This window comes from Sinocyclocheilus anshuiensis, unplaced genomic scaffold (genome assembly GCF_001515605.1).
Source record: "Sinocyclocheilus anshuiensis isolate Anshui unplaced genomic scaffold, SAMN03320099.WGS_v1.1 scaffold451, whole genome shotgun sequence".
NCBI lineage: Eukaryota > Metazoa > Chordata > Actinopteri > Cypriniformes > Cyprinidae > Sinocyclocheilus > Sinocyclocheilus anshuiensis.
Window position 1 is genome coordinate 866,423 of NW_015549630.1, and position 16,813 is coordinate 883,235.

The 16,813-nt window shown below is 37.4% G+C and overlaps 1 protein-coding gene across 4 annotated transcripts in view; it reads right to left on the bottom strand.

The window, feature by feature from the left end:
• Positions 1–75: 75 nt before the first annotated feature.
• Positions 76–16,813, bottom strand: part of gapvd1 (GTPase activating protein and VPS9 domains 1) — a 49,846-nt gene continuing 33,108 nt past the window's right edge. For 2 of the 4 annotated variants that reach the window (XM_016448612.1, XM_016448611.1), the window contains exons 13-27: positions 16,625–16,759; positions 15,788–15,907; positions 13,992–14,069; positions 12,890–13,236; positions 12,135–12,222; positions 10,463–10,534; positions 10,246–10,386; positions 9,021–9,150; positions 8,756–8,868; positions 8,205–8,364; positions 7,820–8,007; positions 6,513–6,726; positions 6,162–6,234; positions 5,881–6,078; positions 76–3,240 (exon numbers count right to left, since the gene is read on the bottom strand). In XM_016448612.1, coding sequence (XP_016304098.1) covers positions 3,100–3,240; positions 5,881–6,078; positions 6,162–6,234; positions 6,513–6,726; positions 7,820–8,007; positions 8,205–8,364; positions 8,756–8,868; positions 9,021–9,150; positions 10,246–10,386; positions 10,463–10,534; positions 12,135–12,222; positions 12,890–13,236; positions 13,992–14,069; positions 15,788–15,907; positions 16,625–16,759 — 2,198 coding nt within the window. In that variant the 3' untranslated portion in view covers positions 76–3,099. Of the gene's footprint in view, positions 3,241–5,880; positions 6,079–6,161; positions 6,235–6,512; positions 6,727–7,819; positions 8,008–8,204; positions 8,365–8,755; positions 8,869–9,020; positions 9,151–10,245; positions 10,387–10,462; positions 10,535–11,310; positions 11,344–12,134; positions 12,223–12,889; positions 13,237–13,991; positions 14,070–15,787; positions 15,908–16,624; positions 16,760–16,813 lie in introns of all 4 variants that reach the window. The other 2 variants (XM_016448610.1, XM_016448613.1) reach the window with 2 other exon arrangements.

Consider the following 16,813-nt stretch of genomic DNA (forward strand, 5'->3'; position numbering starts at 1 on the left):
GCATTTCATTTAGTTGTCAGGACAACACTTTTTGTTAAGTTTATGTTCTGCATTTAATCTTTTTTTTTTTTTTTGTAAGAATTATGTACAGATTTATATTAAAATCACATAACACACAGAATGCCTTCCCAACAGGAGCCCAAGTGAGTAAGCTTACAAATGCAAGCATTACCCATAATTCTCTTAGCATGCTCTTCCAAACAGTGGACCAACATTGTACGCTAGGGATTATAAAGCTCTTAAATACAGATCGAGTACAATGCCTTGCTCCGTCAACATAGCCAGTTCAGTTCAGTACCCCAAAACCCTGTTTACACCAGAAATCATCGCTGGAGTCGCTTCTGCTACAACAGTGAACAGATGAATAGTAGTGTATTTATTCAAACGCTCTCACTGCTTTAATTAAAAAAGGCCCTATTGGAAATCACAAAGATTATGCAATTAGTCTTAGGTTAGAATATTTGAACATTGAGACCGTCACCTTTTATTTCTTCCAGTTACAACAAAAACACCAGCCTTTCAATCTCAAGCAAACCATGAGGGTGGAAAAAAAAAGACAAAAGAAACAAGTCCTCTTCAAATATTTGCCACAGGTTACATAACCCTCAAGGTGCAGTTAGGACAGTTTTAGTTAGGACAGGCTTTGTACACAAAAACGTCAGTATAAGAATGTCATGAAAATACAGTCTTTGATTCCTTTGGCAACTACTTTCACCAAGATGCAGATGCCACCAAATGCAACACTGCTGCTGTAGGGGGAAAAAAATAAATAAAATCAACCGCTGCAAACAAACAGAGCACCAAAATAGTCTGATAGCCTGAACCATTCAAGATATTGAGATGTTTAATCAACAACACCCGATTCCACGTTACAGAAAATGTTGAAAAGGCGATTCAGTTTTATATCACATTACAACTTAACCACTTAAAAGGGAACAAATAAAAACAAAGATATTCTGTTATAACATTTATATAGAATATAAATGCTATAATATACAGAATATCAATGTTGTTCCAAAGTGCACTGCGAAGTGAGTCTTGTAGCTGATGCTCTTCGTATTACACTTTGTGCAAGAGAGAGATACATGGTAGCAACCGGCGATATAGAGTTCATGCACCATTCAAATCAGAAAGAAAAGTATATACAGAGCTCTAAAGGCTACAAAAGCTAGAGGAAAAGAATGCATTACATTTTATTCATCCCTTTATGTACATAGTCGGAGGTAGAACTAATTGTTCTAAGTGCATCTACTATATTTAGGACCAACACCCAGCCCCCAGCGTTTGCTTTTAGATGTTTAGCAGTAACATTAAAAGACAGATTTGAAGCGGGAAACTCTGACAACCACGTAAAATATTAAGGATACATTTCTTTTGCCCTAGTTCTACTGGTGTGCAAAGGTTAGTGGGATGTTCTGATCTAATAAAGATAATTTAACGATAACACACAGAGCATGATATTTTATATTCCTGTTTAAATAATATACTGATATCAACAGCAAAAACTGTTCTGAAGAATATGTGCTAGCTGTTAGGGAGTTATGACACGAGGTAGCCTGTATCAATACATATATTCTCCGCAACATCAATACACTAGCATTGATAATGCCACAGTGTTAAAATGTTCCTTGCTATCTAAACTCAAACAACACACTGTCAGAAAAAATATGCAAAAATTGTACCAGCTTGTCACTGGAATGCACACCTTATTTACCCCTAAAAGGTGCGTGTTCGTACTTAAGGTACTACTTTGAACCATTTAGGGGTAAATAAGTTGTCTCTTTGAGGGTACATCCTACACTTTTTTTCTGCGTGAACCTCAAATTACACAAAAATATTCCTCCTAACTCATAGTTTTACTTGGGAATTGCATTATAAAAATAACAATGATTTAATCCTGCAAAAGTAAGAACTCTGAAAAAATACATGGAATTTCAACACAAGTAAAGGGTCAGTAGCAAACTAAATAAAAATATTTTCTGGGGACGACAGCAATAACTCTCGTGTAAGACCCAGCAGTCCATTTTCCATCTATTCAACACAAATAACAATCCTCATACTGACTGTCCAAATTTAGGGTGTTTCTACTTGGCATGTTGTACTTTTTATTTCAGGTTTGTTATTAATAGCATAGTGGCGTTTAGCCAGGCTTGACTTTGACACATCCGACTTCGCAAGAACTGCGAGATGTGGCAGAAAATCCACCAAAACTAAAAGAACAAGTGTTACTGCAAATATCAGCAAGGCACTAATTCACAACTCTATCCGCTAATGTGAAGACACCCTGTTTTAGCATTGAATATTTCTAGAACTTGTTTCCTCAACCAAACCGTGCGCATCTGCCCGACAACTAATTCACAACAAGTCAGTAAATATAATAAAACATTAAATGCAGGAGTTAAGTAATAAATACATTTTATTTTATATAAATATGTGGGCCCTTATTTTCAAATTGTCTGGGAAACGTAGGAAAGAATCAATGTACAATAATGACAACACCTGTTTACATTCATAGAACAAGCTGCCCTATTAAAATAATGGCATGATTAATTTGATAAACTGTAACATTGATACACTGGCAGCATCTATAGTGATGCGTTCTTCGATATGACTCGATGTGTGACTGTTAGATTTGAACGGGGTGAGATTGCAGTTTATACAAGGAGGACAGAATCATGGATTCCCCTCTGAAGCTTCCCGACACATGATCGTTGCAGGTAGTTCCTGGTCCCTTTTTCATTCGATAGGTATGTTTTAACAGAGTTAATTACTTGCTAAATCTGTGTTTAATATAAAATTTGATTCTAAGCCCCAGCACCTCCCCAGTACTACAGAAAAAGACATGAGTTATAAGTGAGATCAGTAGAGAGTGGTAATGTCGCCACCTGCCGCATTATTTGTTTTTATTCCTTTAACACCCCAGCGTAGTAAAACCTGTCATGATCATATCTAATGTGTGATCTAATTTAAACTTGAAGTGTTTTTGCCTCTATGTACACCTATACAGACGTTCTCGATGAAGGTGAGAGTTGTCCGCGCTGTCCTCTCTCTCTCTCGCTCTCCTTCCTACAGTCTGCCCATACAGGTGGCTGTTCTGCTTCACTTGCGATCGTCGATGGTTTTAATGAATTCCACGGCGGCAGTGAACTGCATCCACCAATAGCACTCCTCCCCGCTCAGCCTGCTGGCGTAGAAATTATTGATGTACTGAATGGTGGACAGAAGGCAGGGTGGGTTTGCCTGGAGGGAGGGAGAGAACGAGCGAGAGGGGGGAATTAACGTAGGAGATAACATCTGACCACCCACATTGTGCATGCTTACACATTCAAGCGCACTTACAAGTTTAGAAAATCTGGTGTGGGCGTGTGCACAGCAAATGCAAATAGGTATGGGTGGGGAAAACTGAAAAACCCTCCCACATACACAATAACACACATCAAGCAAACAAAAACTCTAGTATTAGTATCAGTGCATTAAGTTTGTTTCCAAAGACTTTACAGGTTTTAACCTTGAAGCAAAGTAGCATTCAAAAGTTTTTTTTTTTTTTTTTAAGGAATTAATACTTTTGTTCAGCAAGGATGCATAAAATTGATCAAGAGCGACATTAAAGGCATTTCTTTATAAAAAAAAAAAAAGCTGTTCTTTTTTTACTGTATTGTTGATCAAATAAATGCAGACTTAAAAAAAAAAAAATCTTACCAACCACAAAAAATTTAAACGGTAATTTATATAAAGTTATCCTTAAAAGCAGTGATGCACAATACCATACCTTTTTTTTTTTTTAAATAATGTCATTTAAAAATATATATTTTAATTTATCGTATCAGCAAATATTGGAAATTAGGGCTGGGCGGTATGGCCAAAAAAATTCACGATATTGATAATTATCATGATAAATTTCAAATGAGTGCTGTCAAACAATTAATCGTGATTAATCGCATCCAAAATAAATGTTTTTGTTTACATAATATATGTGTGTGTACTGTGTATATTTATTATGTATATATAAATACACACACATACCTCATATATTTTGAAAATATTTACATGTATTTAAATGTATATTCATATAATTTATATCATATATAAATATATTTAATATATAAACAAAACATATTTTTCATAAATATATACATGCATGTGTGTGTCTTTATATATACATAATAAATATACACAGCACACACACATATTTACAAAAACGTGTGTCTTTATATATACATAATAAATATACACAGCACACACACATATATTATGTAAACAAAAACTTTTATTTTGGATGCGATTAATCGTTTGACATTTCAAATATTTATTTATTTCAAGTTTAAAGACAGACTTTTGCTCCTAAGTGAAAGTTGTAGAAAGCAGACCGTTAATTGTGGTTTTAAACTACTCTTATGGTCACAACATGACAAACACTTCACGTTTTTGAGTTCTTTACATTTTCCAGTCATTTTTCCTTAAAATAAATATCTTAATAGAAAAATTATTTTCTTAGTTTCTGCATGTTCTAATGAGTGGTATTGTTTCAAATCATGAAACAGGTTTGAGTTGCCTGACTTTGACAAGTATCTTCAACACAGTTTGTAGTTCAGGCTGCAATATGTATTAATAATATTAAATTTTTTGTCTCTTAGAAATGCACATTTGACAGTAGCTTGAGATAGGATGCAGATGTAAATTTATGTTCATTTCCAAAAACAGTAAAAATTGTAACAACCTCACTTTTATATAGTGAAATTTAATTATTCTGTTTGAGTTTTATTAAAATAAACCATGGGTCTTCCATAGTAGCATACATTTAGATCATGATAACGACAGTTATCATAAACCACACATAATAGCACCTCAATACCATGGTAAAAATGTAACTATATGGTTTCTAAGTATTTGTATGAAAAACAGTAGTCTAAATACATTTAGTATATATGCACAAATGTTATAGCTTAATAACAAAAAACACTTACTCCTTTAATACATTTAAAACATGTCTACATTAATAATTTAATAAAATTCAATGTGAATATCCCACATTTCTACCACAATACCATGGTGTAGTTACTACAGTAAATCCATTGTAAATAATAGCGATTTAGATTGAAAAGCCTTCTGACTGTATCGTTGCACACAGTGTTTCTCCTGTTTGTCAGTGCGGTTTCATCTGGCTGTAAACTAGTTTAAATCACCGAGTCATTTGTGTTGTTTGCTGAATTCAAGCGCTTCACTGTGGTCACATGACCTGACACTTATTAGCGAGTAAACAGTGCTCTAGTAATCTCGCGCTGCACTGCCATTTGAACTTTGAGCTGAGCGGATATAGGTCCGTGTGGAACGATTCAAATAAATAGCATTGTTTTGATCAGCTTTTGGCGCATAAAAATTATATCAAACATGTATCAAACTTGTGTTATCATTTTATCAAGTAAAACTACAATGCGCTAATTATCGTTATCCTTTTATCGCCCAGCCCTATTGGAAATATAACTGTGCAGCTGGTTTTTAAGCATCAGGGAGGCAAAAACAAATAAATATTAGGTATCTTTTTAAAGGACAAAGCAATGAATCCTGCTCTTACAAAATTGCAACTGCAAGTTGCTTGTATTTGAAAGGATGTGCAGTTTTTCATTACATCTTAAAGCGGTTTAATAAAGTCAATGTGTGTTATGGATGTACTGTAGTTGCGATTACAGAACAAGCTGAATTTATTTAATGAACTTCTAAAGAGATATTTTTTATTAAATGCCATATTTGATTACTTAGACCCCGATGCTTATGGGCCTTAGTGCCAACTATCAGAAATGATCATTGTACTGTTACAGAATGCACAACACACTTAACGCAATTATGAGCATTATCACTCTATGGTTGTGTCTCTTAACTCACTTTAATCAGGACAAAGACGAGCACAGGGACAAAGTCGTCCGCCCCGGGTACAGCGTCCTCATTGGCCAGGCTGAGCAGGTTCATAATTGTGGAGCACATGCGCAGGATGCACTGTACTTTATCTCGTGGGGTCTTATAGGCGTTGATGGTCCTGATCTCAGCCTGCGCTGAGGGCCACGGTGCCTCCTTCAGATACACCTGCACAGATTCACACAAAGATTAAATGCTATTTTTCTGTCTTTGTTTCGAACTATATTCTGAGACGTAGTGCAAATGGTTACCTCTGGGATCTGCAGGGCTTTGTGATTGGCCGTCACCACTTTGGACAGACGCTGAATGTGCTCCTGGAATAGCCTTGAATAAAGGAGACATACCATTAACCACATATACCATTTTCTTTTGCAAATTAACACAATCACAGGCATTTGAAACATATTTAGAGTTTAAGCAGGCATAAATAGAATTTTAGTCCAATAAGATCATTGTGGGCGCAACAAAGACAAAAACCATGTCTGACTGACAAAACGTCAGACAAATTAGTATAGAGGAAGTTGCATCATGCATCACATCTGGTTTAGACACAATGTGGAAATTAACAGGAATAAGGAAGAAGGATTTATGAGTTTCCTCACTCGTCTCTGTGGATGTCCCCATCCTGATTGGGGTAGAATGCCAGTTTGAAGATGCGGTTCATGACGCTGCGTTCGATGGCCATCTGGGCGTCCTGGAGCTGCTCTTCACTGGCATACTGCCAGATGGCATCGTGGGCCATGGCTCCATACAGGTAACGCAGGAAATCCTCCACGGCTGCTGTCTTATCGTCAGCTGCTGTGCAGCCCTGAAATGCTGCAGAACCACAAAGACAGTCGAACTTAAATGCAGGGATCTCACATTATCATTTCATACAACCACTCAAATTTAGCTGAATTAAATGTACACATGGGTAATTTTATTTTGCACTAAGAAAATATTTTAGATTTTCGACCAGATGCAGCTGCTTCAGACACTTTATTTTGCCTGTTCACAGGAAATACAATTATTTTATTTACAGTACAAATAGCATATGTGCAAATTCACTGCCAAGTATTTTAGTCATTTTATACACCATTCAGTTTGGGGTCAGTAAGAATTTTTATTTTTTTCTAACACTAAAATAATGTTATTTAGCAAGGATGTACTAAATTGATCTAAACTGACAGTAAAGCTATGCATAATGATACAAATTATTTATATTTAAAGTAAACGCTGTTCATTTGAAAAAAAAAATGTATCATGGCTTCCACAAAGTATTAAGCAGAACAAATGTTTTCATCATTGATAATAATAATAATAAGACAGGAGTAATGGCTGCAGAAAATTCAGCTTCGCCCTTATAAGAATAAATTCCATTCTAATGTATATTCCATTTTTTTTTACTTATTTTAAATTGTAATATTTTTTCACAATATTACTGTTTTTACTGTATTTCTGATCAAACAAATGCAGGCTTACTGAACATAAGAGGCTTCTTTAAAACACTTCTTAAGTAACCGCAAACTTTTGAACAGTACTGTATTTTTAAATTACTTGCACTGTGATGTGTCTGGTCTATTAATGAGACCGCAACCAGCCTGCAGTTCTTCATGAATACAATCTCAGACATCATTAATCCACTACACTACAGAGTAGTACTTTAGATAGGTGTGTAATACAAGTCACTATAGTCTGAAAAGGGCTAGCCACGCATACATAACTATACAATTAGTAGCTGTAAAAATGGAGAACTCCAGCTAGCTAGTAACCGCCGGGTAATTAAAGTTTGAGACCTCAGCTCTAATGAGACAAATATCCACCTCTGCTCTGAGAATGACTCAAACTGACTCAAATGCACTGGAACCTTCAATCAACACCATAAGTGCAACTATAAGCAGTTTTTGTATTCATAGAGATGTGTATAGACCTTTGATGAAGTCAAGCATCTTTGACTCCATGTGTTCCAGGAGCAGTCGGACACAGACAGTGGTAAAGTAGCGGTTGGCCACTTCTTTATCTCTCAACACTCTCTGCAGGAGTCGCTCCAGATGAGCCTGAGACGTCTGCAAGCCTTGCCTGCACCGTGTCAGATAGGCGATGTACGGAGCCCGTTTCCTATTGCACAATACCATCACAGCGCTCATTATGGAGTCATGCCCAAAAATATGTCAGCACAATCTTTTATTAAACGGTGATTCATAGATGTGTGTGAAAGAAGTGAGGAAAGGAGAGAAACAATGTGACAAAGTTAGGGAGACATTAAAAGAGAGAGAGAGAGAGAGAGAGAGAGAATAAGAGAGTAATGTGTGTACCTGTAGTCCTCTGCCATGGCAGTAAGCAGTTTTCTGCAGGTGCGGGGGTCGAGGTGGCTGACGCAGCGCGTAGTCTCCTGGATCTGAGCCATCTGGTTCTTATCCTGCAGGTTAATGGCCTCCGCCAGCTGCACCTTCAGAAAGCACACGATCTCGTTGTCTGAGGAGAGAGAGGAGACGGGCCAGACATAAATGCACAGCGTTTTGAACCTCAAAACCTGCGGAACAGCTACTTTCACCCCATGTGTACAGAGCTACAAAAACTTTAGTTCAGATGAAGGTTCCTTTTAAACAGGACTGCATACTAGCATAAAAATAATAACAACAACAACGACAAGAGTAATAATAGTTCATAAAATAAAATTAAAAATAAATAATTGTAGTATTAATAATAATGACTATCATTATTATTAACAACACTAATAATTGCACATTTTTATTGCAGTTAATAGTTTTAATTATATAAAATAAAAGAGACATATTACAACTTTGTAAGAAGTATAGTACAAGGCAAGTATAGATAATAGAAGATAATATAGATAATAAGTAACCTTCAGGATCTGCATGGTCTGGGAGACCGTTACGTGTTGTTGCTGGTGGAATGATGGGAAATACAACCGAATCTGCAGAGCACAGTGCCAGGCGTAGCTTTTTCTTAATATCACTGCAGAGATACAACAGACCGGTTATGCACACATTAGATCAAAATTCACTCCTCATTCTGATTCTGTTAAATGTTCATTGCCATTTTGGTTTCTGAGACTTAAAACTGTCAGAATGTACTGGTGTGAGTGAGAGTTAGTTTGTCTGAGACACCTGAAGGAGAATGTCTTGTCCTGAGGTGGCGCTGTCTGACTGGCAGAGTCTGGAAGGTCATCTGCAGAGATGTTCTGCAGGGCTTCATCTTTAGGGGAGTCATGCTCACTGTCCCCTTCTCTACAAGGCTCTGTAAAAACGGAGCAATACGGTTACAAACAGCAGACGACAAACTGTTTCGTTGATACATTTTGTCTAACAGATGAGAGTAAGAAACAACATAAGCAGTGTTGGGGAAGCTATTTTAAAAACTGTAGTCAAGCTACTCTGAAAGTAGTTAAAGGAATAGTTTACTGGAATTACTGCAACTATTTCCAGTGCTGTTCCAAACAATATAAGTTGCTAACAAAAGCTATTTTATTTTCGTATTGCATTTCATATAATAGTCAAAAAAAGACTAAGCCTAATGTATTTTACTACAAAATAATGAGAAAATTCTACACACTGATTCGCTGATCAATCTGTAAATTATTCTTGTTGTATTGAAGTTTATGCCATATCAGCTTCACAGGCTATTTAATGCCAGACACAGATTTAACACTGAATAAATAAATACAATAAATAAATCATTTAATAAAATTGAACTTGGATAAAAAAAAAAAAACAGAGTAAACAATTCTGTGTGTATATACTCTATAAACTCTATAAAATATTATTTGTGAAAAATAGTTTCACTTAAAAAAAAATTTAAAAAAAAGGTCTTATAAAACAAATCCTTTTTGTCAAAATCTGTGAATTCATGTGATTCATGCTTGATATATTTACATGAACTATCTGCACAAACCAGTTCACTAAAATGAATTGGACAATGCTACACATGAGGGGACAATGTCTGTACCAGACTACTATAAAATGTTAGAAGCATAACTACTTTTTAGTTATTTACTCCACAATACTGAAGAAAGAGAGTGTTTCTACAGTTTCTACATAAAGTATGAATATTATCATTAGGGTTGTGACGGTGAGGAAATTTTCCCACCGGTTAATCGACGTGTGACAACACTGGAAATACCGGTATCACCGTGGGGGCGGGGGTGGGGGCGTTCCCTCTTTTCCTCGCTTTCCTTCACTTTTAAATAGTTTGTAAAAGCAGCGTGCACATTTTACTTTCACTTTCAAATAGCGGCAATTCGGCGTAAAGCAATTGTTCGTTTGAATGCGGCTTAACAACGGTATCACCGTCAGCTCAGTCTATCGCGGCAAGCCTAATTATCATATGACAAACCTTGTCCAACATAAGTTCCAGAAACTGCCCCATCACTGTGGGTGGGTCGTTTCTCCATGATGTACTTGTACTTGTCCATTATTGCCTCTGCTGACTGGGTCTTAGAGCTCTGCCTGAATGCTGAAGGCTCATCTGGTATACCTGAGATGCATACACAAGTGATCAGCTTGGACAGTTGCTGCAGTGAGTGTTTGATAAGAGTTTAATGAAAGCAGACCTTGTGGTACCCTCTCTGCTCCTTGCTCGTCTTTTTCCGGCTTGTCTCGCTTTCGCAGCCCCCCGATCGGCACTGCAAAAATGAACAGGAACAGTTATTCTCACAAAAAAAAAAAAATTATAAAAATCACACAACGCTGCAGCTGTGCTCCTACAAGGCAAACCTCAAGACACGGACCCTCTCCGGTCCACTGTACCAAATGGACGAACATGCTTTGAATGCTTTTGAGCCACTACCAAATATTCAGTAACGGGGAAATAAAACAAGCACGTCACTACTAAAGTGCAAACACACAGATGTGGGCCTCTGTGCTGCAGAATGTCATGTGTATGCGCATGTGAAGGCTGTGTGCGAAAACAAACTGATGAGATTGTCTTAATATGAAAAGTCTATGAAAATTGAGGTCCCGATTCCAAAATTTCAATAGTTACCAAGAACAGTAAAATATCTCGGCTCTCAACACTAATTTTGATTCCACAACAAAAAGTTATATGCTAGTAAACAATCTTGTTCTTTTTAATTTAATAAAGTATTTAACTTTCTAAATGATTATTCATTTTAGTTTTGACTTGATACCAAAGTAGGTCGTTTGTATATCCCTACAGAAAATTATACATCTTTTTCAAGTGTATATTTGAGCAAAATCCTTATTTAGAGTTCAACCACTGCAAAATAAATGATGGAAAACCAAGATGGCTGCATGAAGGAAAAGATGAAGCTTGACTGTGTCACGTCACAGCTCGAGCCGTCACGTAGTGGTGAGGAGAAGTCTACAGGAGCTAGCAAATATTCGGGCTGCTAGTGTACAGCACTAGACTGAGTGGGAGAGAGCTTGAAGAGTGGGTTACCTGGGAGTTCACCCTCTGCAGTCCAATAGAGCACTGTGTGAGGAACACAGACAGCAACAGACAGGGTTGGGCTTCACAAACACAAACCCAAGCCATGCTAAATGCTAATTGCTAAGGGGCATCAGAAAGTTAGACCGAATCGAGTTGCATTTGGGAGTTTTGTTTTTTAGTTTTTCATTAAATTGATCAAAAGCGACAGAAAAGACATTTATAAGGTTACAATAGATTTCTATTTTTCAAATAAATGCTGTTCTTTTGAACTTTATATTCATCAAAAAAGATTGAAAATATGTATAAAATAGAATATATAATTTATACCCCAAACATTTAATCATACAAGGCAATTCCATGCAAAACACATCTTTCGTGTTTAATAGTCTAACATCTGAAAGAAAAGAACAGCCAATAGAAAACATTTGATTTTTAAAAAGAATAATAAATTAAAGAAGAAAATCACAAAGACAATTTCTTCTCCAATTAGAAACACTGATTCACATTCAGAAATGCAACAATCCGAGTACACATTTAAAGTTTTGCACATTTAAAGAAGTCTTATAGTTGTAGGAATGCACATTAGAGCAGTGACCATATCAGTATTAGCCAATATTAAAGTTTTCAATTTTATATACAATAACAGAAGCAGATATTATCAGCACTCATCAAATATGCCCCTCCCCCCATTCAAACAGAATACTACTTTTTTCTATGCCAACTATTTCCATATTTAAACGCAATTTTCAAGCCATTGACCACTGATCCACAGGATGAAAGCAGGCATGTACTCATTACAAAAACCTTCAGGGTATAAGAGTTGGGCTCCTCACCTTTAGGAATGGCAGGAACAAAGCGCTTCTTCCACCAGGGTCTGTTCCTATCAGACTTCTCATCATCGCTGTCCTTTCTGTCCTCAGACTGAACACATACAAAAACATGATCATTTAAGGAAGTAGTTCACTCAAACATTTACATTCTGTCAATTACTTGACCTCAGTTTACTTGAACCCTGAATGAAGAAAAAAACATCTAAAATAAAAAAATAAAAAATGTATTTAAGTTTCAGTTTATGTAACAGTTGAGTAGATTTAGAGATTTTTTTTCTCAGAAATTACAATTTTACAAAGTTTTTTTTTTTAGTCCTCATTTAATTCTAATTATATTTTTAAAAGAAAGAAAGAAAGAAAGAAAGAGAGCAAAGAATGTATACTGTTACAAAAAATATCTAATTCAAAAATATGCTGTTCTTTTGAACTTTAAATTCTTTTTTTTTTTAAATCATTGTTTTCACAAAAATATTAAGTAGCACAACTGTTTTAAATACTGATAATAATAATAATAATAAATATTTCCTGAGCAGCAAATCAGCATATTAGAACGACTTCTGAAGGGTCATGTGACATTGAACACTGGAGTAATGGCTTCTGAAAATTCAGCTTTGCATCACAGTAATAAATTATAATAATTTTAATTATTATATTGAAATAGAAAACAGTTATTTTAAATTGCATTAATATTTATACAGTAGAGCAAGTATAGATATATAATACTGATTACACAAAACTGATAAATCCATATTTCTCACCTCTCCTTTGAGTGAATCCTTGCTGGGAGAGGAGGTGGGTCCTGTGGAATAAGTCCCAGCCGGTTCTCTCTCCTCCATCATGGTCTTGCGGTTCAGTCCGGGATCACTGTTGGGTCTGCGGCCAGCGGACACCACATCTGTGCTGCGGCTCCTGACCAGCCTTTCAGGGTAAGAGTGCCTCTGCTTGGGATGCTCCAGGTCACTCTGCGCCAGGTGGGGGGCGAAGAGGGGTGGACGAGGCTCCTGGTGGCCCATTATGCTGGCCTCTGGAATGGGGGGGTCAGGAGGAGGGTGAGGGGGCCGGGGATAGTGTACCTTGGGTCGCACGATGGTGCCAGTGGACGAATCTGCAAAGCCATTTGACCCAAATTTAGAGGGTCTTTGCCTATGTATTTAAATCAGGTCACTGGCTAAACTCTATACCTGTGAGAAAAACGTTTATGCATATTAATATTTGCAACGAAACCTCCAGTTCTTGACAAACAAAACTAGAGCCAGGGTCGTGACATGACTTCTGTTCAACTGGCATTCATAAAAAAAAAGTTGCATGCACACCGTCAGCAGGAGTGTGTGTGTGTGTGTGTGTTTGTGTGTGTGTGTGTTTGTGAGAGAGAGAGAGCTTGAGAGAGCTGTCAGAGTCAGACAGACCTCAGGTGAAAGTAGGCCACCTGTTCCAAGGGTACAGCATCTCTGCTGTGTGCCTTCCAATGCCAGCCCTGTGCCACTAGCTCAGTAGGGACAGGCCACTGAGCCAAAACGCTTGCAGTGAGGTCTAGCAACCTGTCATCCCCTCACCTTGCCCCACACACACGTATTCTCACAATGTCTCTCCAACACATTTATGCAACTTTCCATTGTAGATTTGTAGGCTTAGACAGACACAAATCAAATTTAGCCTTTAAACACCAACATAATAAAAACCCTCTATTCTACAAGAATGGGCCATAATAGGATAGAAGTCTGGCAAGCGCTTGCTTTATTTCACAGCGCACATGCTGTTTAGTGGGCTCTTGTCATTAGGCACATCAATGGCACTCCTTTCTAGCTCTTACATGTGTAAGTACTGCATTCTACAGCAGTGCATGCTGGGAAGTGACATTACCTTCTCCAGAGGAGAGGGGATCGAACATGGCCAGCAGTGAATCTGCTTGAGAGGGTGCACAGGATAGACTGTGAGCTCCTAGAGAGGTGGAAGAATGGAGGGGTGCATAAAGGGATGAAGTAAATGAGTGACAAAGGACATGTTAGTTCCACACCAGAAATCCCAAGAAACATATTCAACAGCTGTGCAGGATAAGATTTAATAGTGAATAAAAACATATGTCTGAAGATAAAAAGTTTGAAATACTCCTTTTATAGATGTGTTTACAAAACTCGCAACAAATTTGAATTTAAACTTAAAGATGCACCAAGTTATTACATGTTCATTCTTTAAGCAACTGATATGTCAGGATTATGCTCTCTGCTACCCATTTTCCATCAACTGGTCTGCAACATAAGCAGACATTCACTGGAAAAATACAGATGCACTGATATTAAAATCCTGAGCGATAAAGAAGAGCCAGTAGTTATATAAAATGTTATAGACAATAACATTAACAATTTTTTATGTTTTTGAAAGAAGTCCCTAATGCTCACCAAGGCTGCATTTATTTGTTCAAAGTACAGTAAAACAGTAATATTGTGAAATATTTTAACAATATAAAATAACCGTTTTCTATTTTAATATATTTTAAAATGCTATTTATTCCTGTGATGGCACAGCTGAATATTCAGGAGCCATTACTTCAGTCTTCAGTGTAAACAGCATTTATTTGAAACAGAAATCTTCTGTAACATTATACAAGACTTTATTCACTTTTGAATTTAATGCATCCTTGCTGAATAAACACTTATTTCCAAAAACTTACTGACCCCAAACTTTTGAAAGGTAGTGAAAATGTATATATAATGTCAAATATATAAAAAATTAAAAAAAAATCACTAATATCAGCTGATATGAGAAATGGTACTGACATTAGTGCTGTGTTCAAAATATTGATACGACGATGTATCGTCACAGAGATTTGACGATACGAGTATCGATACAGCTGGCCCTGTATCGATATTGTGGCACGTGTGCAGCAGTGCACCGCGCTTAATTTGTTTAAAATTTTACAACGTTTAAAATTGAGTAGAAAATTGCGAGGTTTCTACAAAATAATGAATAGAGCATATATAGGCTACAACAAGGTTTAATCTGGCCGCAGAGGAACACAACTGGGTTGCCTGATATAAAGAGACATAATCCCCAAAACAGAGCTTCACACTTGCGCAATACGGAAATATCTGCTAAATGTGTTACTTATCTTTGTCAACCTGGCAAACATGTGCACGTGCTCTCTCCACTCTGGATAAACGCCCTTGCTTTCTGAAAACAGTGGTTAGATTGCAGTTTAGCGATCTCCACTTCAAGTCTATTCTCAGAAAAGTGTAATTCATCAACTGTTCATTTACGACAGAGAGAGAGAGAGGGGCTGTGTATGTATGAATTACCACCGTTTTGCCGCGTTTCTCTATTAACGATACGTATCGTATCGTGACTTTGCTGGTGATACACAGCCCTAACTGACACATTTTGGCAAAGGTTGTCTGATTTGCGTTTCACTGAAGTTGAATCATCTACCAGCAAGGGATAACAGCCATGCTAACCAGCCACACCTTGACATCTTGGCTGCCACAATGAGACTCTACTTGTGTTATGCACCACAAAACATCTCGTATCAGTTCATATCTTAAGGAGTGAAACTTTCTTGGTGCATCTTTAAGTAATGAGTGAGTGAGTGAGTGAGTGAGTGAGTGTGAGTGTGTGTGTGTGTGTGTGTGCTCAATCAGTCACTTGATTGTGTGTGTTTGTACCATGAGCAGAGTCCTCTCCATCTGGACTGGTCACGGAGTCTTTGCCTCCAAAATCTGAGCTGCACTCTGAGCGTAGGTCTTCAATCTTATTGGGGATGTCCTCTGACGTGGCACTGATGCCTGCACAAACAATATGTAACAAATCAGCAAAACCTCCAACTATAAATCACAGAAGGAAACATATTACCTATAGAGCTGTGAAGTAGTCTGGTTTATCAAAGAGGAAACTTTTCATGACATACTACCTTTGATACAAGGAACAAATGACAAAAAAAAAACACTCTGTTCTGCTGCCTTAGCAAAACGAGCCTAAAGTTTGACTGTGCATATATCTCTCAGATCTACAGAATAGTTCAGAGAGTAAGCAAAAGTATAGCGTGTAATGATGGAGTGGTGGCCATGTTGAACAGCCAATCTCATTTCAAGCTCTTCATGGAAGCGAAAAAACCATGCCAATGCTCCCTTGAGCACACAAAGAGGGCAGGAGAATCCCCAGGGAGGTCAGATTAGGTGAACGAGATATGGAAATGGCAAGAATGAACGAAGGAGGAAGGGAAAGGCGATCCATCTGCCGAAGTCCTCAGGGAAAACTCCCCACAAGGAGTTTGCCGTTGTGTTACATGGCTATTCGTCTTCATCAGCATGTCAGGGAAGAAGAGTCGCTGAATAAAGAACTCGGCGAGGCAGAGAATAACATTCAAATGTGACAAGCAAGATGTTAAAACCTTTGGATTGTTGAATTCTGCAAGTTGACTTTTGCACAATTCTGCGATTCCAGACTGACAGCGATTGCTCATTTGAATGCATTTAGACAGTTAGGTTCTTGTGTATGTGTACCTGAAACAACACTGAGCCCCGGGGTGCTGGGTCGGGAGCTGACCTCTCTGACCTCGGTGTCGTCTGAAGTACTACCCACAGCCGAGCAGCTCTCCAGCTCCTGCAATCGTTCCTCCTGCTTCAGGTCTGCAGCTTCTGCAACACAGATTCATTAACTGTAGAAAACGGCGTATCCACACACACATAAAG